Genomic DNA, 23,121 nt, shown 5'->3' with positions numbered 1-23,121 from the left:
CAAGTTAACAATAAAACCAACCATGACAGGTAGGATCAGCCATTGGGATGTTATGTTAAAAAAAAAAAAGAAGGGTCACATAAGAGTATAAAACTTAGTCCAAATCAAGAATGAAGAAAAGTCATTTGTTTAGGTGACCCCCTTGAGGACTTTAAGTTAGGAGCCTGCCTGCCCATCCTGCTAGGAAGGGCTTCAGAAAGACACATCAGGGGCTCCGGGAATCAAGATCTTGAAATGGTGCTGCACTGGGAGTCTTGCAAGTGGTGTTCTCAGACAGTGCCAACTGTGTAGTATGGAGAGACGGCAAACACATCCGTTGATAACTCTATTTGCTAATTGTTGGTTATTATACAGAAGGACTTTAGAACTGAGAAAACCCATCTTTGGAAGACATAAAGGCCAGACACATACTACCAGGTGAGATAATCATGTCTGCTATCAGAACATAAGGTATGACATGGGGCTGGCAGGCACCGAGTGGGCTTCAGAATCGGACCAGCAGCGTACTCACCTCCTTTAATTCATACAGGGGAAAGTTGGCTCAGGGCTGCCTCTGACATCAGCAAGGGGAGAAGGGAGAGTGGAAGGAGGGGCTTGGAGCACTTTCCCCAGAGCCATGAGAAGCACCAATGGCACAAGCAAAGGTTATGATGGGGTGGAGCATCAGTTCCGGTTAGGACTTCTGAGGGGGTCACACTGAAAATTGTAAATTAATTTTTTAGGTTTACATACAAAGTAATGAATGACATTGTGATATTTTCATGTATTTCCATCATTATGCTCTGTTATTTTCTGCTCCCCTCCCCCACTTCCCTCCTCTATGCCCTCTTCCCCACAGATTGCAATCAGATTGCTGTCAGGCTGGGCGTGGGGGGGGTATTAACCTATGCCCTTTAAAGTGTGAGCCCTACTTGAGAACACTGAATTGGCTGGGAGCTGCTTAGAGAGGGAGGATTTTAGGGTTCAATCTAGACATACAAACTGGGAATTTGGAGATAGTTTCCAGGAATCTGCTTCTGGAACATTCCCATTGCATTTTCTATGTACTAAAGTTTGGAAAGCACCGTGTTGATAAGTTGGGCTTTCTTCTCAATGACAATGGAGATGGGGGCCTTGCAGGGAGGTCTCCTTGGGAGATTGTCTTTGGCAGCCTCCTCTGAGTTTTCATTCACCTGCTAGTCACCAAAGGTAGCATGAGAGCCCCCACCCTGCCCATCACCCACTGTTGAAGAAGCCCTTTAACTGCTGCCAGAAGTAATCTCCAAAAGCTGGCCTGAGGCCCTGGTGGATTGGGAAGGGCTCTGCATTCATGGTGGGCTTCTATAAGGAGGGGCTTGGGCTGTTGTTGTTGTTTTATGTTTAGTAGGTTTTTTGCAGAAAAAGATGAAGTAAAAACAAAACAGACACCAACAATGATGCTTATAGTTTAAACCATAAACTTATTTATATGTTTTATAACCTCTTAAAAATCAATTTTCACTGTTCTGAAGCGTTTCATTTTATCTAGCATTTGTCGTGAAATTTAGTTTTTTCCGGCTATCCCTAGACACATACTCTTGACCCTTCAGTCCATGCATGTTAGTTTTGGATATTTAAATGTGACCTTTCTTGGCAGTCTTGCTGAATGATGTTGAAGGTGACTTCTAGTCTGACGGAAAGAGCTGTGTCATTGAAACAAAGAGACCTGGCGGCAAGTTCTAGCCAAACGGCTTCCGCTTCCGGCTTCCGCAGCTGTGACCTTAGGCCTAGCCACTAACTTCTCCATTTCTTGAGGTAAAATGTAGATCTTAACGCCTGCTTGCCCTCCTCAAATGCAAGCCAGTTGACTTGAACTTTGCCCATGTCCATGCAGCTACAGCTTGGCAGTGAAATTTCAGAACTTATGCTTTCCTGTTGCAGGGAGGCCACTGGTCAGTTCCCAGCATCTCGGCAGCTCAGACCCAGAGTAATCACACAGAAACTGTATTAGTTAAATCACTGCTTGACTCATTAGCTCTAACTTCTTATTGGCTAACTCTTACATCTTAATTTAGCCCATTTCTAGTAATCTGTTTATCGCCAAGAGGTTGTGGCTTACCAGGTCAAGTTTCAGCACATCTGTCTCCAGAGGCTCCATGGCTTCTAACAGACTCCACTTCCTCTCTCCCAGCATTCAGTTTAGTTTTTCCCCACCTAGTTCTGTCTGCCCTGCTCTGCTATTGGTCCAAAGCAGATCCTTTATTAGCCAATGGTATTCACAGAATACATAGGGGAATCCCACATCACTTTCATGTTCTGCTTTTAATGAGCCAGGCATATATCATAAGATAACCTATGTTAATATTCTCTCATTCAGTACCTACTATGGAATCTCTGTTTCACAGGTGTGGATATCAGTACTGCAGTTTGCCAAGTTCATTATGTAGTCAGTATGTAGCTAAGTATGCTACATGCCTTGAACCCCAGTAGTCTGTAGCCAGAAGTGGATTGGACTACTATACCATATAGGTAACATATAGGTAATGAGGGTAGGAAACAGATGGCTGAAGCAAGGAGGGAATGGTAAGCTAGGGGAACAGTCATGGACTATAGTCAGATCATAGACCGTCCAATTTAGGTTTCCATTCCCTCCTCCAAATTCATGGCACTAACAAATCTGCTGGAGGATGGGTTTCTACACCCAGAAAGGCCACTCTCCTACCTGGATTGTCAGCCTGGAGTCCATATCAAAGCTTTACTCCCATCCCCATCCTGAAACTCTCCCCTGACAGCTAAGAACAAAAGGCCTGTGAACAAATTAAACACAGGCTGCTTTTATTCTGTTTCCACAAACACCTATGCCTGCTTACTGCAGACACGTGATGCTAACTGGAGTTCGTTCTCCTATATTTTAAATAAACACACATGGGAATGCAGGTCCTCCTTCCACTAGTACAAGAACGCTTCTGATTCTTCACAGAAGCCCTGTGCTAGTACATCAAATATTTACAGCTTTATCTTACGACATTGCTCACTGTTCAGAACTAAGCAGAGCAGAAATGGGGAGCCCAAAGCATTTCATCCCCCAAAAGCCCCAGTTCACGCTCTGTCTGCCAGCTAATGAAAGTATTAGTAAAATGTTATGGAAACATTTTTCCACATGCACAGACATCAGCCTTGCCCCCTTGAGCTCTAAAACAATGTCACAAAGGGTTCAGGATTCACAGGCTTGGTTCCGTGTGTCCATCCATGTGTCAGGTTCGCGTGGCCAACGCCTCACATTAGCCCGTTCTGATTTTGGCTCTATTCAAGCAGACACAGCGTGGCAGGGGATGAGCAGAGTGGAGATGTCAAGTCCACTTTCTCGCCTTTGTGAAGCGGTGCCTTTGGTTTGAGGCAGCCATGCAGGTGAACCCAACAGCACAGTCTATTGCACTAAAAGGCGGGTCTGGAGGATAAGAATCACAGTTGACGTCAAACCCTAGTTATCAAGCCCTGGAAGGAATTTCAAGCCTTTGGTTTGATTCCTAGAACCTTCCAGTTGTCTAAACATAATGCACAGTGGTATCAGTTACACAGTCGGTGCTTTACTGAGGCTGGAGTGGATTGGGTGAGCCCAGTAGAGTGTTAAGCATTGTTGAGGATCTTACTGGAGCTCCAGGGTCAAAGCTTGGGCTCCGGCAGTAGTGTTCAGCCACCAGTGCCCAGTACATCTATTAAAGAGACATGTTAGAATAAGAAAACAGAATCAGGAGATGTATTTGATATGGCCATGTGGGAAGAGGAACAAATAAAGGGTCCATGAACTCCCAGGTCTCTTAGGGGCACTAACTGGGAATTTAGGTTCAGATCGAGGACAGCAGGTATGCATTGGCAGTCCTGGTCCAGGTGTGGTCCTGCCTATCATTGTCTTGCCTTTGGTTTGTCTTATCAGGTGGTCCGATAAGTAGTCAGAATGGTGTACAATCCCCCTGCAGCTTTTCACCTTCTCCCAGCGTGGGATTCTTGGGGCAGTTTTAATGATTTGGGATTCATTGCTTCATTGTCTGATGGCATTAGTGCCAGTCTGGATGGTTATAGGGACACAACAGATGCAGGCAGCACAGTCCTGGTAATTCTAGGAGGCAGCTCTTACTGTAGAAACTGTCCCTTCAAGGGTGGTGCCTGACCGTCACTATGTGGGGTTAGAAGAACACTGCATACCACTTCTATTCTAGTTAAATTCACTAACATTTGAAATTATCAGAGAAAACAGATTGGGATGAAGTAGAATCACCAAGTCTTGCTGTTAGAAGGTTTCCTGGCCCTTGCTTAGTCAACTGGCTGTCAGCCATTACTATTCACAAGGGGTTACCTGGGGCAGTGAGCATAAACGCGTATTCCAGGGGCCACCACAGAGCTGGACACTCCAAGAGAAGTCCGGTCTGGTAACCTGTATACTTGAAAACCCTCCCAAGGCATGCTCTCAGCCAGGCTGTCTGGTCCAGCCTCTCCATGATCAGCGGGTATCTGTGAAACGCCCTGAAGTATATCCATCCGGCTGAGGCAAGAACACTTCATGTGGGAAGGAACTCCATGCAGAACAAAGCGGTAGGAATCAATGTTGACAGAGTGTTGGCACTATTAGGAAACTTCGGTCTCCTGTAACAAAAGAGGCCTTGATAACTCTATTCTGCTCGTTGGTCTCAGCATGGCTCAGTAACAGGCAGAATCTCCTGGCAGCATGAAGTTTTTCTAATGATTTAAGAGAGTTCCCCTCCAGTGGGTCCTTTTGTCTGATGGTTCGTGTGCTTATTCACTTCAGACGGTCCTCCTCTAAAGCAAAACGCTTCCTTGCCATTGCCACATTGCTCCTTGTAAGCCATGACCCTTCGCCCTCCCGTTTGCCTTCCTCTGAACAAATTGAAGTCTGTGGATATCACACTGACCCCTGCTCTGACCAGCAGGATCCAACAGGGACAGTAGGAAAAGTCTGCATTAATGTCTGTGGCCTGCTTCTATGGAGACCCTTCTGAGAGTCCTCAGAGGCCGACCTGGTGATGAGTGAATGTTCTGGAGCAGATCAGGGATGGAAAGGGTTGCTATGTTTAGAATGACCAGAGGTAAGCTTGCACCTGGTTAGAGGGGAGAGACATCTAATCTGCCTTATGACAATCTAAGTCAAGAAACTGCATTTTATAGAGTACTCAGGCAAGAGTGGTGGAGACCACACTGTGTGTGTGAGAGAGTGTCTGTCTGTATTGGTGTGCATGTGTATCGGTGTGTGTGTATCGGAGTGTAGGCCAGTGTGGGTCTCAGTCAGTATGTGTATGTCAGCATGTTTGCAGATGGGTGTGGTCTTTAAGTTGAGCAGGTCATTGCTTTCAAATGTACAACCTTGACTGTCACACTAAGCCAGGGAAGCAGGAGGAGGCTTCTTTCCCCTCCTCCCTAACACAATTGCTACCGTCAAGGCAGGTTGTAGCCCCTTCCTACAACTGAAGGGAAAGACCGATATGCCTTTCATATTTGGGGTCAGCTTTCCAACCTTGCCTGTCTGTAAAAGCAGTTGCAAGCTGCTGAACGTTCAGCTTCAAACAGGACGTCTCTGGGATCCTTTGCAAGACTTTAGGAACATCACGGAAGAAGGGGGAGCAGAAAGATTTCCTAAGAGGGAGAGGATGGGGGAGTGTTGGGGAATGTTGTCTTTTGGGTATGATCTGGCCGTTGTGCTCTTGAACTCTGAGCAGTTCTGCTTACCTGCACAAGATCGATCCCATCCACATCCTGTCATGGAGCAGGGCGTAACTCCCAATGCCATGCCCCTCCTTGAGGATTTCATGGTTTGTGGGGAAGACGGACTTTTTTTCCCTGGTGTACCCATTGGTAAGTTGCCCATATTCCTGTAAGGAAGCCCTCACCCAAGTTCTGGTAAATGACCCTAAAGACAGCACAAAAGGGAACTATTTGGGAAGGGAAATAAGGATCAGTGGAGGGGGGAGGGGGAAGTGAATGTGATTAAGATGCATTATATGCATGTATGAAAATGTCATAATCAAACATTAATCAAAGTTAATGTATTCTAATTTAAAAGGTGCAGGATGGGCCTAAGAACTTATATAGTCTTAAGAAGGAAAGAGACGGGAAAACACTGTTGGAGTGTTGAGAGCTGGTTGTGAGGTGAACTGTCCAGGTGGCTGGTCATTTTGTTTTTTTGTTTTTTGTTTTGTTTTTTGTTTTTTTTTTTTTTTTTGGTTGCCTCCCTCTGAACTGATAGGTCACTTCTTTAACATAGATACGGGCCCCTCTAAAGCCCTGGGTTAGCTAGCAGGGTTTCAGTTCTAGATAGAGGTTAGCAAGCAAGCAGGGGGACAAAGGATTAAGATAGAGAAAGTGGTAACAATAGGCAGTAGCAATAAAATGGCGTGGACTGATCCAGCCCCAAAGCTGCAGCTGTGTTGACAATGGTATTCAGCTTGTAAGCCTCCTAGAACCCAGGACTCCAGCATGCCTTCTCTGAGAGTTATGTCTTCTGTTCACAGAGGCGATAAGATACCTCTGAGTTTCTGGGATTACAGTATCAGCCTTCTGACCAACTCTAGTTTTAGGTGGGGACCATCCCCAGCATCCTGGAGCTGGAGGCTAGGGACACTCATTAGGTACTGCGGTTTGCACTTTACAGCCTCAAGGTTCTACAGACTCACAAGGGGGTGCCATGAGTTCTGTCCTGTTGGAGCACAGGAAGGCATATGTGAACAGATGAGATAGATACAGGATTGTTGGGACATAGCCTAAGCTCATGGGCAGAGTTGGTAAAGCCCGTTGGTGGAACTTGACCTGGCTGGGGAATGAAGTTACAGGAACACTTTTGTTCTTCTGTGTAGGATGACTTACAAAGCTCATCCCATAATTGCTTCACTTTGGTGTCAAACAGTTGACGACTGGCTCCAGTGGGCTCCAATGCAGCAACTCCCTTTTTCTCCTTTTCTGTTTAAATTACTTCTTGACGACATCAGAGAAATAGGTGGCCTGTGTCACGATCTTGTGCAGCATGTACAGAGCAGATTCTGGGGCTCCAGTTGTATTGCAAAGCATGAAACTTCTGCAAGATGACCAGGGCTACTCGTTGGGGACGTGACTGGGGCAGCGTGTGGTAGATTCGCTGCTTTCCTGGAGGGTAAGGCAGCAGTAGCTGGAGACAGAGGATGTCGGCTAGCTGCCATGCCTCACAAGTGCCAATTACTGGAGAAGGCCTCCAGTGGGGTGGAACCAGGAGGAAGCCAGGATGCTGGGAGGAGGCAGGTCAGCTGGGGCACGATGCTCATCAAACAATGGAGAAAAAGAAAGAGCTTCCGTGAATCAGCACCACAGTGTCCTTCATGGATGGAAAGGCTTCTGTCTAACCTCTATCTGTCAGACAAAGAGGAAACTGGGAACAAAGACACTCCCTTCCTGCCTGACCGTGGTGGCAGCCTCACTCTTGGAAGGGATCCTTCTGGTGCCCAGCACTGCTGAGGTGTTCACAGCTGGGTCTGGTTCATGTGGACCATCAGAGCCTTGGAGAAGAGCTGTTTCTACAGGTGCTGCTGGTCCTGTGAAAGCAAGAGTCCTCTGCTGGGAGGCACTGCAGGGCTCCTCTCCCCACCTTCTACACCCAGACAGAAGCATGGGAGGGTAGGGAACAGTGTTTGAGGTTGGTCTTGGGGCTAAATATGGTGCTATCTGAAGGAGGAAATGCTTGCCTGAGTTTTATTAGGTGAGTCAATTTGACCCAACTATAGGTCCCTTTGAACTTTAACTTGAGACTCCCTGCTTAGGTTAAACAATTAGAAACAAACATCTTATCATGTCTGTATCTTTTACCCAGTAGACTAGAATGTGAGTTTTTGCCATTTAACCAACTCTAATTGAGTGAACGTTAATGATAATAATTGTGAAATTGTGAAAGGATCTTCTCTTTGCTGCTCGTAGGGTTGGGTCCACTCTCTTTGACACGGAAGGTTGCGATGAAAAACAGTCTTCTTGACTATGTACAGAAAAATAGTATTTGCCCTTAAAAAAGAAGTCTTTCCATTTCCAAAAACGTGGATAAAATTGGGGGATGTTATGATAAGTCTAATAAGGCAAGTGTAGAAGAAAAGTACTAGCTGGGCAGTGGTGGCGCACACCTTTAATCCCAGCATGTGGGAGGCAGAGGCAGGCAGATCTCTGTGAGTTTGAGGCCAACCTGATTTGCAGAGCAAATTCCAGGACAGGCTCTCTAGCTATAGAGAAACCCTTCTCCAAAAAGAAGAAGAAGAAGAAGAAGAAGAAGAAGAGGAAGAGGAAGAGGAAGAGGAAGAGGAAGAAGAAACTAAATGATACCAGTTACGTGATAAATTCAAATTATTCAGGCTGATAAAAGCAGAGAGAAAGATGGTGGTTGTCAGGGACCAGGGGAGACAAAATTGGGAGTTAGTTTCAGCAATGTAAGATGATTACATCCCAGATCTTTTCTGTATAGTTTAGTCCCTACAATTGCTGTATCAGACACTTAAAATTTGCTAGAGAGAATGGTTCTTCTGCTTACACACACATACACACACACACACACACACACACACACACACGCTCGTATATCACCAAACTTGCCGAAAGGTAGAACAACTCTAAGCTATCTCGCTTCTAAGGCACTGCTTCCGAGGTGATTGCCCTTAAAGTCGGCTCTAATTATGTAACTTTACAACTTAAAAGCTTTCTAGAATCCCCGTTCTCCTACTTGGGTTTCAGAGCCCTCCCGCAGCCCCACCTGCAGTCTGTCTCACCTCAGTGTCGAGGATGGCTGCAGTGTTTCCTAGGAGTCAGCTTCCTGAGTGATGGGCTGGTTTGGATTGGATTGCTTAGTGGGTGGTCCTACCCTCTTGTTCTCCTGTGCTCATTTCCACTTGCCTCCAGTCTCAGGCTGCTCTGTTGCCTCCAGGCTTTCCCCTCCTCTGCCTCACCTTGTTCTGGATAGGACTGGTATTTGCCCCAAGTTAGGCGAATCTATACCAAATCCCAAAGCCATAGCCAGTTCCACCATACACTCGTATTTTGGAGAATAGGTAGATCACCTTGTTATGTAACTGTTTCTTACGGTGACCTGTGCATGGTAGGGCCTAAGTGACAAATACCCAAGAAGATTCAGGCCAGATCCACAGTTTTTCACAACCTGCTCACTTCTTGAAGAATTCATCTAGTGGATGGGACTGCCCTCTGGTTTCCTGTGTTACATTCCTAGTTCCTGGATACCAGAATCATAACTTATGTAACTTTCTGCTTCCCCTGGATACCAAAATGCAGGCCACATACTTAAGAAATCCTGCTGAGTTGATGCCTTCGGTCAGTGGTTCTCAACCTTCCTAATGCTGCGACCATTTTAATACAGTTCCTCCTGTTATGGTGAACCTCAATCATAAAATTATTTTCATTGCCCCCCTCATAACTGTAATTTTGCTACTATTATGAATTGTAATATAAATATCTGTGTTTTCTGGTGGTCTTATGCGACCCTTGTGGAAGGGTCCTTTGGACCCCCAAGGGGTCTTGACCCACAGATTGGGAACTCTGACCTAGATATGTGGACGTGAGGTAGGGTAGGGAGACGTTGTTTAGAAGGTGGAGTGAAGGCCTGGTGTTACTCAATCGTAGGACACTTGCCCAGCACGTATAAGCCTATGGTTTGTGTCCCCAGCACTAGGTGGGAGTGCAGAGAAGAAGAGGACTCCCTTGGGTGCACTAGAGAAGGCTCTGATGTCATCACAGGTTCATCAAAGGCGGACTGTTCCAAGTCTAGTCTCCTGTTGGGCCTTCGTGTGAAGTCAAAACGAGATAGAATCTCGGTGCTTATAAACATCTAACAAATGGTGGAGAACGTGTGTCCAAACAAACCCCCTTGGCAGAACGTGCAGCGCTGCTGAGGGAACGCCTCTGTCTTATCTGTCATACCTCAAGGGCGGATGAGCCCGCAAGCTGGGGTCACCTTGGAAGGCAAGAAGGTGGGTGAGTTGGAAAAAGGAGGCTAGTGGGAATTTCAAAGCCATGATGTGGTCATTCCAACTGGTTGGTCATTCATTCCCTATTCTTGCCCTAAATGGCCATGACACATAATCTCCTTGCAGTTTTTTTTTTTTTTGACTCGCTATCATAAGACCGTAACATTTTAGACAGTCAAGGGAGATTAAGGGAGGTGGGTGTAGAATAGGCTTTTCAAACCTTTGATTACCTCAGAAAACATATTTGCTTACTCTACCAGGAAGTTGGTTTTTGGTTTTGTTTTCTGTGGGTGCCAAGAGGAGATTAATGAGTAGCCGCGGGCCCTGCCAGCTTTCTTTTGATTTCAGTTTATATAATTAAGCAGTTCCCAGAATGATTGAGCTTCTCCCTTTGCATCAAAACACCCTTCTCAAATGTGTCAGAGGTCAGCGGCAACCCACACAGAATAGAGGGAGGGAAGGGGAAGCTCGCCTTGCTTTGAAGCATACCTAACATGTAGAAAGGTCAGTAGCTATGCTTTGTGGCGGGAAGGGGGGTCATAGGAGCCATGTGGGAAAGAAACCATCCCTAACATGTCAAAAAGTCAGTAGCTATGCTTTGGGGTCATAGGAGCCCTATGGGGGAAGAAAGCAGGCTTCATGTGTAAAGAGGTCCGTAGTTAATGCTTTGGCGGAGTCATTGGAGCCGTGTGAGGAAGAGAGCAGACACAAAGGAAAGTTCAAAAAGGACGGAGCTCTTCTGCTCCGAAATAACACAGGAACGCCCGGTTTCTTTGGAATGTCTAACAATGGGGGTATATGGCGGGCTCTCAGGAATGGGCAGGGGTGGCGCCTACCTTTAATCCCAGCACACAGGAGGCAGAAACAGGTGAATCTCTGTGAGTTCAAGGCTAGCCTGGTCTACAGAGTGAGTTGCAGGACAGCAAGGACTACAAGAAGGGACCCTGTCTTGAAAAACTGAAAGAAAAAGGAAAAGAAAAAAATGCAAGCACTCAGCATAGATGCACTAGGAACCTACTGTGTGTGAGATTTGCCCCCAGCTGATGGAGAGGATAAGAAACAAAACTCAGGGTCAGGCTAGGGTGACATTGAACTTCTGGTCTTTCTGCCTCTGCCTACTGAATGTTGTTTGTGCAGTAGTGGGTATAGAACTCAGGAGTGTCCTACATACTAAGCTCTGTCCCCAGATCTATAGCACTTTTTTTTATTTTTTAAAAAAAGAGAATTACAAAAATTTCTCTTTGGGGCTTCTAATTCCTTTAAAAAGAAAAAAATCATAAGAAGCACTGCAGAGCTACCAACAGCCCCTGCCTTCCTGGAGCATACAGACTGCCTCAGCTAAAGTTTCTCTCACTGTGAGGAAACACTGAGACCAAAAGCAGCACAAGGAGGAAAAGGATTGTCTCTGCTTGCAGCGGACAAGCCCATCACTGAGGGATGCCACGGTAGGAACTCAAGGCAGGAACTCAAGCAGACACTGAAGAGGAGTGCTGCTTACTGGCTTGTGGATTTCCTGGTTTGCTTTCTTGTAGCACCCAGGACTGCCAGCCAGTTTTAGTATACTACCCGAAGTGAGCCGGAGTGCCCCACCACAATGCCCCAGCCATCATTAATGAAAAAAATGCACCAGAGGCTTGCCCACAGGCCAACCTGGTGAGAGCATTCTCTCAATTGAGGTTTCCTCTTCTAAAATGAAATTGCTTGTGTCAAGATGACATAAATCTAGCCAATACATAGGTAATGGGAAAATCCTAGTCACGCAAATATGACATCCCTTGAGCTGAATGTTGTAACACGGTACATAACACAAAGACAGATGGAGTGGATCTTGTCAGGAAAATCAAGGACAGCTTCCCCAAAGAAAAGTTGACAGCACTGAAATCTTTGCAGTAAGGAGATGGAACTCATTGTGGGAGAGAGAGAAGGGGAGGCATTCCAAACAGCAAGAACATGAAATGAGGTTCTAGGGCAGAAGGAGTAAGGGACAGCTGGAAGGCAAGTGACTCAGAAGATCACATGAGTCCTACAGTGTGCTAAGGTGTTTTCTGCTTGTCCTAAGAGGAACACAAGCCTTTAAAAGAATTAAGGAGCCCTTGGTAGGTTACTCAGTGGATGAAAGCGCTTCCCTTGTGCAAGCAGAAGGGCCCGAGTTTGAATCACCAGACCCCATGTAAGATTCTAGGCATATCTGCACATACCTGTAACTTTAGTATTGATGGGCAGAGAGGGGCAGCTCCTGACACTGCGTTGGCCAGCTCATCTACCTGAAAGGGCAAGTTTGCAGTTCAGTGAGAGACCATCTCTAGGTAATAGGATGAGAATGAAACAGGAAGATGCTTGATCTCTTGCCCTGGCCTCCACACATGCATTCATGGTTCGACATACCCACACACTCATGTGCCTGTACAGCATACAGTGCGTGCACACACACACACATACCACACACACACATGTATTAATAGCAGTAGGGTGAGGGAAGGAATATGGAAGAGTGTAATCATATTCACACACAACACAACACACATACACACACACACAACACACACACATATTAATAGCAGTAGGGTGAGGGAAGGAATATGGAAGAGTGTAATCATATTCCATCTCAGCCGAGTCCCTCCAGCTACAGCATGACCAACATCAGGACACTAAGCTGAGACAAGTGCAGAAACCCTCCTAACAGAGCAAACTCTAGACAAGAAAGAAAAGCTGCTTGAGTTGGAGAGGTCAGCATGGCAGTGGTGGAGACCAAGAGAAGTGGGCAGGGCACTAGAAAAGGCAAGAGCAGCAGGGCTAGGGGAGGGTGTTGGGGAGGTAGCGGAGGGAGGATTAGAGATGACTGCTTGAAATCCCAGCTGAAGGTGAAGACTGGACCTCAGACAGGAAGCTCCATGTGAGGACCATCTTGCTGAGGAAGACGATGAGGTTCGTTTTGACATGTTTGAGGGCCTGAGAGGCATCTGGAGGGGGATCAGAAGCAGACACGAGGGTCTGGAACTTACAGAAGGCGTCTAGGGCTAAGCTTATGAGTCATCCATGCAGAGAGCCATGGAAGCTGTGGGTGTACATAAATAAGTTCACACCACCAAGAAGGCCCAGCATCCAGCCTTGAGAGCTCGGCACTTCATGGTTGCAGGGAGAAGTCTGCAAAGAGGCAGGGGTAACACAGAAAACAGAAAAGAAACAGGCAAGGACATAGACTCAACAGAAAAGAGAAAAGAAACAGGCAAGGACATAGACTCAACAGGAGGAAAACAGCCTGAGGGCTCAGGAAGTGATATTTGTTGAAAGAGAAGATAATCAGGAAAGAAAGCTGGAGAAAGGTTAGAAAAGAGGTACGCAGTAATAACGGCTATCATTACAGCCAGTGACAATAGGCCTGGCTAATCCTCACGGAGCACCAACTACAAACTGGATGTTTTAACATAGAATTTAGGGTTAGGCCTGTAGCTTGTCTAGCATGCTCAAGACTCTTCCATTTGAGCCCTGGGTACTGCAAAGCAAAAAGTAAAGCATACCTCTTTAAGGTAGACCCTGCATCCTTATTTTTGCAGGTTGGAAAGTTGAAAGAGATAAACTTCTTTGCCCGCAATCAGGCATCCAGTGAGGGCTATACTTGTGGCGGGCACTCCCCTCTGTCACTCTGCAGCCTCTACCCTGAGGACTACGTGGCTAATGTCAGGGTAGACTACTAGAGAAGAGGGAGATGTTTTCCCTGTAGAGATTTGGATTCTTCAAACCCTCCATTGTGGCCACAGCCTAAGGTCGGGGTGGTCACTACTCGCTGGACATCGTGGCCATTATTTCTGATGGAGAATTGTTCAGCTGATGGGGCAGTGTGAACAAGCAGTGTGTCTGTGCTTGCCTTGGGAAAGACTGGTCCCATGGCCTCTAGGACAGAGGTTCTCCAAGTGTGGTCACTGGACCAGCATCATCTCCTGAGACCTTGTTAGAGATGTCGATGTTTAAGTTCCAAATCAGAAACAGCGTGGGCTGCAAGGATCCCTGCTCTCATGTGCCTCTGAGTGATCTGGATGGCTAAGGTGTTTGTTCTTTGAGGGATTCCTTTTTTTTTATTTAAATTAAGTTTTAGTGTACAGAATAATAGGCTTCATGGAGGCATTTTTATACATATATCATTGTATTTTTCTCATATTTAACCATTATTTACTATTGTCCCCTCTCTTATTAATCCCTTTCCTTCCTCTTTTTGATCCCTCTTTTGCTTTCCTTGTGCACACACACACTCACACATCCACATATACATGCACACACAGCGAAAGTTAAATCTAGACTCCATGTATAAGCAAAAACATTTAAAATTGGTCTTTTCCCCCCTGTTGTTTTAATTTTATTTCTGTTACTATGATGAAGTGTCCTACCAAAAAGCATCTTATGGAAGAAGGGGACTGATTTGGCTTCTGAGTCCAGGGTACAGTCCATCCCAGCAGGGAATTCAGCGTGGTGAGAGCGTGAAACAGTCCGTGGCATCCACTTTCAAGAGCGGAGAGAGAAAATTATGTGTGTTTACCACTCAGCCAGTCTTCTCTACTCTGATGCAGACCAGGGCCCCAAACCAGAGGATGGAGCTGTGCGCTTTGAGTCTGAGACTTCCCACAACTCATACGGCCATCAGGACAGCCGCAGAGATGTGGTCATGTGTTAGCCTATCTAGACTGTCCTTCACTGAGAGTCGCACCAGGTTGACACACTAACGCCCATTACTCTCTCTTGTACCTCTCCCCCTTCATTCACACCCTTTCTTCCTCCACACAATTTCATCCTTTTCTTCACTGAATTAAGCTATCGCGTGTGTGCACCCCATTTTCTTCATTCTGTTGTTGGTGGACACGTAGGCTAGTTCTGTGTCTTAGCTGTTACAAATAGGGCACCAGTCTTCCTGGATGTACAAGCTCTCTCTGGCATGTGGATGCACAATCCTTCAGGTACACACCAGTGATCTGACTGGATCTTACTGGAGTTCTGTCTTCAGTTCTTTGAGGGACCTCCTCCTCACTGACTTCCACAGTGGCTTCACCAGTTTGCATCCCCAACCAGTGGTGTGCCACCACTCCCCCATCCTTGCCAGCAGCTGCTGGACTTGGCACAGTTTGCTTTCTTGATGATAGCCATTGTTGACAGAGGTTTCGGTCCCTCCCGGTCCCGCAGCTTTTCAGTCCCAAAGAAACGCATAGAGGTCTACATTAATTATAAACTGGTTGGCCTATTAGCTCAGGCTTTCTATTAACTCTTTTTTTTTAAAGATTTATTTATATATTTATTATGTATACAACATTCTGACTCCATGTATGCCCGCACGCCAGAAGAGGGCACCAGATCTCATTACGGACGGTTGTAAGCCATCATGTGGTTGCTGGGAATTGAACTCAGGACCTCTGGAAGAGCAGCCAGTGCTCTTAACCACTGAGCCATCTCTCCAGCCCATCTATTAACTCTTATAACTTACATTAGCCCATAATTTTTTTGTCTGTGTTAGACACATGGCTTGGTACCTTTTATTAGCAAGGCAGTCTCATTTTGCTTCCTCTGTGTCCGGATGACAACTGTAGACTGACCCTTTCCTCTTCCCAGAATGTTCCTGTTCTCATCGCCCTGCCTCTACTTCCTGCCTGGCTACTGGCCAATCTGTGTTTTATTAAAATACAAGTAACAAATCTTTACAGAATACAAGACCATTGTCCCATAGCAAACCATTGTGACTGGGGTCAGATAGAATCTCAAAGTAGTTTTAATTTACATCACAGAGGGAATCCTTGAAATGAAAAAAGAGGACTAGTTTAGTATTCCTTAAGTTTTATTGTTGTAAAAATATCTTGGCAGAAATCAGATGGATGAGAGTCTGTGGCTCCCCACCCTGGAAGGATATCAGGATCACCTGGGGCTTTAACAATGAGTGGCTTGGTCCCACTGTTAGAGCTGTTGACTCCCTTGGGTGGGAGTTGGTCTGAGCAGTATCTGTCTTGAGGATATGAATGGGAAGGAATGCTTAGAGCAGTGGTTCTCAGCCTTCCTAATGCTGTAACCCTTTACACAGTTCTTTATGTTGCGGTGACCCCAACCATAAAATTATTTCATTGCTACTTCATAACTATAATGTTGCTACTGTTACAAATTATAATATAAATATCTGATATGTAGGATAAGTGTATGTGACCCCTGTGATAGGGTCATTTGATCTCCAAAGGGGTCATGACCCACACGTTGAGAACCACTGGCTCAGATGAACAGTCAGCAAGGCAGCATGAACTTGTGAGGACAAGTTGACGTGCTGGGGGAAAAGCAGGGGAGGCCTTAGAGGATGTCTTAGTTAGGGCTTCTGTTGTTGTGAAGAGACACCGTGGCCACAGAACCTCTTAGAAAAGAGAACATTTAAATGAGGGGCCAGCTTACAGTTTAGAGGTTCAGTTCATTATCATCGTGTTGGGGAACATGGCAGCATGCAGGCAGACATGGTTCCACCTACATCTTGATCAGAAGGCAATTGAAAGTGTCCTGTCTGTCACACCAGGGGAAACTTGAGCAAAAGAGACCTCAAAGACCACCCCCATGGTGAGATGCTTCCTCCAACAAAGCCACACCTCCTAATAATGGCACTTCCTTTGGGAGCCATTTTCTTTCAAACTAACACAGAGAGAAGAAATATGAGACAAATGGAAGAGAAATTCTACCCTGGGTCCTCTCTGAATGTCAGTAACATAGCCCACAGAAGAGATTAGTGTGCACTTTCTGCCAAAGGAATGGTAAGAGTGAAATAGCTGTGCTTCCTGAGTGAAGAGCGATCTGTGGATGATTTTATTCAGTCTTAGGGGAAGATGACGTCCTCTGGTGAGCTTCTCTTAGAATACATTTCAATGCTAAGAATGCATCCAGGGCTGAGGAGGTAGCTTAGTTGGTAGACTGATCTCCAGCCCACATAAAACAGGCATGGCAGCATACACCGCTAATCGCAGCATTTAGGAAGTGGAGGCAGGAGAATCAAAGTTCAAGATCCTTCTTGGCTACATAGTAAATTTGAGGGCAGCTTGGGCTACATGAGACACGAGAAAGACTGAAGGGAAAGAAGAAGGGTTGTTGTGGGGAGCAAGACGCCTTGTGTCTCTTTGACCTCTTAGACCTCCATTAGCTTGGCTGTTCCTCTGGTCTGGTCACATTGCTGTCCCTACGCATATTCACTCTGCCCCACGGTGAGGTATCTGTCCCTGACTTGGTGAAGTAAGGTCTATCTCCTTCTAGGCTCCTCTCTGGTTTTCTAGTTCAGATAGCGGCATGTATTGACACCTTGCTCAGTTCCCTTGGTGTTTTTCTGCCACTCTGCCCATGTCCTGTCTCCGTCCTTGACTGTAGGCCAGCAGGACCACACAGCTTAGGAGCCCTTCCCCGAAACCCCAGTGCTATCTCACGTGCTAGCTGCTTAGGAATTGGTGTGCAAAGTGGATTTGAGCTTCTCTTTCCTCACATTGTCATAGATACAGATAAGGAGGGGCTACCCTGAGTGGTGGGTGACTGTGGCTCAGCTCCCTAGGGCTGGGTTTAAGGAAAGAAAGCCTAGAGCAGTGGTTCTCAACCTGTGGGTCGCAACCCCTTTGGGGTTGAGCAACCCTTTCATAGGGGTCACCTAAGACCATTGGAAAACACAGACTGTTCTTTACATATGATTCATAACAATGGCAAAATTACAATTATGAAGTAGAATGAGATAATTTTATGGTTGGTATCGCCACAACGTGAGGAAGTGTGTTAAAAGTTGAGAACCCCTGGTGTAAGGGCTTTCTGCATTCTTTGGCTCTACCCATCCTGCAAAGTTGGGATTGCAGCCTTGCACCATAAATCCAGTTTGTGTGCTTCTGGTAATGTAACCCAGGGCTTCTTGGTTGCTAGACGAGCCCTATACCAACCGAGCTGTGTCCCCATCCCCAAAGACTGAATTTTACACAGCCCTTGACACCCTGTGTTTCCTCCCTAGTCTCACTCTGGAATACACCATCAGCCTTCACCTGCCATTAGGCCTTGTTTGCCCCTGGAGGATCCCCAGAGGATAGCCAGCCCTAACTAGATGCTGCCCTGATTTGGCTTAATAGCACTTCCTTCTCTCCTTCCAGGATCGCCTCTTCTTCGTCATGGAATATGTAAACGGTGGAGACCTCATGTTCCAGATTCAGCGGTCCCGAAAATTCGACGAGCCTCGTTCCCGGTTCTATGCTGCAGAGGTCACGTCTGCTCTCATGTTCCTCCACCAGCATGGCGTGATCTACAGGTAGCCTCTTCTCTCTTTCCTCCTCAGAAAACAAAAGCCGACTTCTCCAGACACTTGAACTACCTCTGGTCCTTGCCCAGCGGGTCTCCCAGCAGCTGTTTGTTCCAATTTGCATACAGAGAACTGGGGCGGGGAGGGGGCGTTGTTTATCACTATGAATGTTAATATTTGAAAGGCCCCAGGAGATTTGACCGGCTGTTTATGCCTGTTTTGATTTAATGCTCGAGCAGTGACATTTAAAGTCTTGACTCTGTGATCCTGAGGCAGCCTTCACTCCTCTGACTCCTCCACCCTCTTCCTCGAACATCAGGGTATTCTCTTGTCTTTTTCCTCCTGTGCCACGAACTTCCTCCACTTCCTGATCTCTTGCCCTTTCCTGAGTTTGTTTGGCTTAACTGTCTCCAGTCAATAGACTCTGGGAAGGAGGAGTCCTGTGCAGGGCTGGAGGTTTATGTTCCAGGCGTGGGGGTGGGGAGTGGGAACTAGACATTATCCAACAGGAAGTGACTTTTTTCAGATTGTCCAGTCCTTTATTTATTGCTAGTAGCCCAGTCCCCTTCCAACAAGCACACACACACACACACACACACACACACACACACACACACACACACGCACACTTGTTTTCCAGTAAAAGAGCTTTAGGCAGGCTCTTTTGTGAGGTCAGGAATTCTGGGAGGGAGGAGTAAATACTTAAAATCAGCAACAAAGATGCTAAAGTTGCTTTTTCCCAGTGACTATTCATTTCTTTACTTGGTCAAAACTTGGGTGGTGGAGGAACAGCTTTGCCTTAGGCTAGAGTTGACCAGGCTCTGTCAGCAGGTCTGACTGCTCTTGACTCTCTGTTCTCTGAAAGATACTGGTCAAGCTCGCCCCAGGATTCCCTTCCTTCTACTAGTCTCCAGTTTCATAAATTCGGGGCAGGAGCACCGGGGTGGGGGAGGTCAGTGTTTCCAGCAGACCACACTCTAGACCAGTGGTTATCAACCTTCCTCGTGCTATGACCCTTTTATACAGTTCCTCATGTTGTCGTGACCCCCAATCGGAAAGTTATTTTGGTGTTACTTCATAACTGTAATTTTACTACTATTATGAATAATAATGTAAATATCTGACATTCAAGATATCTGATATGTGACCCCTGTGAAAGGGGTCACGACCCACAGGTTGAGAAACGTGGCTCTAGCCTGTCCTGTGGGGATCCATGTCTGTGCTTCATGTTGCTGTCTGACTCATATCGCACAACCTTGGAGTCTGGGAACAACCTCTACTCATTTCCCAGCTTCCCAACCATGTCTAATGTTCAGTATCACCATGCTGTGGTGGAGGTGACAGCTAAGTCAGCTTCCCATATGAAGTCTGGGTTCTTCTTCCAAGGTCATATGCTGATGGTCAGAATTTTTGTTCTTAAGACTTGACAGTTGACAAGGCTTGCTGGAGAGAAGGGCTTAACTTCTCAGAGTTTCTAACCTCAGAGAAGGAATAGAGCCTCCTCTCAAGGGCTAGTGGGCCCACCCAAGGAGATTTCCCTTCTGGTAACCTTGAAAGCAGGTTTGAGTCTAAGATCTGTATGCCCATGGTGGGCATAATGGTATACACCTATAATTCTAGGTACTCAGAAGTCTGGGGCAATAGGATCACATGAGCCCAGGAATTTTAAGAACAGCCAGAACAGGAAAACTTATTTTAAAAAAAAAAATCTTATGCCTGTGCTGCACAGTATACCGTCACCTGAGCAGTGATGTCATATTGTCTTTATTGTGCTGTATTGTTGTTCAGAGGAAACTCACAAGTTTACCTACTTGGTGGGGAGGGGAAGGGAGCATACGGAATGTAGTTCACTGGAGGTTACATTACCTTCAGTTCTGTTGGTGCATCCACCACTGGTCATGTGTCCAAGACTAAGACTAGTGGCTGTCAACCTCATGATCCCCATAGGGGTTGAATATCAGTTATGCTGCATATCAGATATTTATATTACAACTCATAACAGTAACAAGATTACAGTTATGGAGTAGCAACAAAATGATTTTATTGTTGGGGTCATCACAACAGGAGTATGAGAAATTGTATGTAATAAAGGTTTGAAGCATTAGGAAGGTTGAGACCCGCTGGTCTAGACCATTGTGTGGACACTTCACGAAATTTCAAGCTCTTCTAAGGGCCATTTTTCTTAAACCTGTAGTGTTTTTTAAAGTCTTATATGTTGGTGTACACGGTAGTTGGTTGTTGTAGGAGGCCACTTTTTCATTACTGGCTTCCCAGAACCAAAGTAATCACACAGAAACTGTATTAATTAAATCACTGCTTGGCCAATCACTTAAGCATATTGCTAGCTAGCTCTTATATCTTTAGTTAACCCAATTCTTTTATTTTATATTTTACTATGAGGCTTGTGGCCTACCAGCAATGTTCAGACTGGCTGCTCACATCTTTCTCCTCTGGCGGTTCCATGGATTCTCTCTGACTCTGCCTTCTTTCTCCTGCATTCAGTTTAGTTTTCCCCACCTAGCTCTAGTCTGCCCAAGATAGCTTCTTTATTCATTAACCAATTAAAGCAACACATATACACCATTTCCCCTTTTCTGTTTAAATAAAAAGGAAGGTTTTAACTTTAACATAATAAAATTACATACAACAAAACAGTTATCAAGCAAGAATTGTAGTTACAATATTTATATCTAGTTTATCTTTTATCATAACTAAGGAAAATTATAACGATCTATTCTTCAACTCCATCAAAGACTCATTATAATTATAACTATCTATTCTTCAACTCCATCAAAGACTTCAGAAGGATATAATATTACCTAAGTAAACAGGAAGTACATTATAAGCAACTTCCAAAACTCTAGAATTAACAGAGACCTCTTGTTGCCTGGACAGTCACCCAAAGTTCTTCTGTGACATTGGAGCATCTATCTTCAGCCTACAGGCCCATAATTTCCAGCATACTTTTCCACGAAACAGGAAGTTTCAAAGACAGTTCTGCCTATATTGGCAGTTTGTCAGTAATTTTCTTCTGTGTCCTGCAGAATGTCTGAAAGACTATTTCATAAAGCAGGAACCCCAAAGGACTGTCTCATCTTCTTTAGACAACTTTAGCAGTCATTTTTCTGTGGGTCCTGCAAGTCCAGTTCAAGTAGCTCAGACAAGAGCAGTTTCTTGCCCAAATGGCTAACAAACTCCATGAGGAGCCTCTTCAATACCCCTTATCCTCCTGAAGTAGATTGGTGATGCCAGGAGCAAATGTGTCTTATTGTTATGAAAAGTTGTAAGTTCTTAAAACATTTTAAATGTCATATTTTACAATCTTTTAAAGGTTTGAAGAATACCTATCCATTTGAAATATATCTCAGAACATCTAAAAAAAACCTAACTAACATAACTACAAGCTCGATTATTAGAGACTATTATAAATGACTGCTATAGACTATTATAGATGACTATTAACCTGTATTTTTAAATTAATTTAATTTAATACATTACATTTTTAAATGAGCTGTAAAAACACAATACCTTAATTAAGAGCAGAAATATACAAATAACAAAATTGACCTTAAATTTGTATCAATAAACCAAGATCCATACCATGCAAAGTATCCATCTCTATAGCATACCCTCATTTAAGTGTAAACAAACATTTATAAATAGTATTTGGGAATTTGAGAGTAGTTCTCTCCAAACTGCTTTCTGCTTTTTGTTGGGGAAAGTATTTTGGGGATATTTATGGAGATCTTTCAGGGGATCTTGGACCATCAAACTACATTAGTCTAGAAGAAATCCACAGGTTCTCATCCTTTGTAGAAACAAAAGAACTTCTTTTCCAAAGCAACAAATCCTTAGACCCAAATTCTAAAGTCATAATACCTTTAAAATATATATGCTGGTTTATCTTAGCAATCCATACAATGAAATGTCTCTCTGTACTTAGCTCCTTCATAGTCAAAAAATTCAAAGAAAACACAATAGTATACATAATCCAGACTCTGTGTATATTCCATCTTTACATGGCTTATTTTTCTTTACTTCTTTTAATCTACAACTGTCTATACTCTGTCTCTTTAAATACTTTGTTTTATTTATTTATTTTTATAAACCATTTACTTCCTTTTATAACTGTCTATATTCTTTTTCTTCCCTATCCCAAGCCTATGTACCTTTTTAAAACACACTGTGTCTTATTTAGAGGTATTTTATGTCTGAATCTGTCCTATTGTTTCTGTAATCCTTTTCTGTCCTGGAGAGCTTTTAAAAATGGTAAGCAGCGTGGTTGCAGAGGCCCTGGGTACTTTCTCTGCCTCTCTCTGCCTTTCGAAATGGCAGAGGTACCATTACCTCCAGCTTCGGGACTGCCAGGTAGGAGCCGTGCTCACCACTTTAACTCTGAGAAGGAGCGTGCAGCAATAAAGTCTTATTATTTGAGTAATAGCTAAATCTGCCATGCAGTGCAATGCGCGGTCTGGAAATATCTCTGTGTATGGTGGCAGGAATCCACCATGCTCTCCTGCCTGGGCGCTCCTAGCAGACCAGGTCCTGTTGCCTGCCCAGGCAGGGGGCGCTGAGCCACGGGCATGGTCTCAGTCACTTTCCTCCTAACCCCAAGCAGGCATACAAGCACCCAGGCCCACAAACCCCATTCAAGCAAGGCTCTGTAGCCGAACCTCCCAGAAGAGTCAGAGCTGTTTATGCTGGTGAACCAGGAAGCCGTTGTTTTTAAACCACACAGTTTTTGCTGCTACCACTGAGTCAGGAAAACTCTTAAAAAAATCTTGCCTCTGCTTGCTTCTAGCAAATAGAGCCCATCTGAGAAATTGCTTAACTTTGTTTGTTTTGTGTGTCTAGAATTCCTTTTCAAGCTTTCTTAGGTTTGATGTGGATTTAGTCAACCACATT

General features: G+C 45.1%; 1 protein-coding gene across 1 annotated transcript in view; it reads left to right on the top strand.

The window, feature by feature from the left end:
• Nucleotides 1-23,121, top strand: part of Prkce (protein kinase C epsilon) — a 523,658-nt gene that overhangs the window by 395,173 nt on the left and 105,364 nt on the right. The window contains 1 exon segment of the mRNA XM_038319964.2: nucleotides 18,071-18,225. Within this exon segment, the coding sequence (XP_038175892.1) occupies nucleotides 18,071-18,225 (155 nt within the window).

Source organism: Arvicola amphibius, chromosome 2 (assembly GCF_903992535.2).
Source record: "Arvicola amphibius chromosome 2, mArvAmp1.2, whole genome shotgun sequence".
Classification (NCBI taxonomy): Eukaryota; Metazoa; Chordata; class Mammalia; order Rodentia; family Cricetidae; genus Arvicola; species Arvicola amphibius.
The sequence above is the reverse complement of the archived record's forward strand: the minus strand, read 5'-3'. Positions and strand labels throughout refer to the sequence as shown.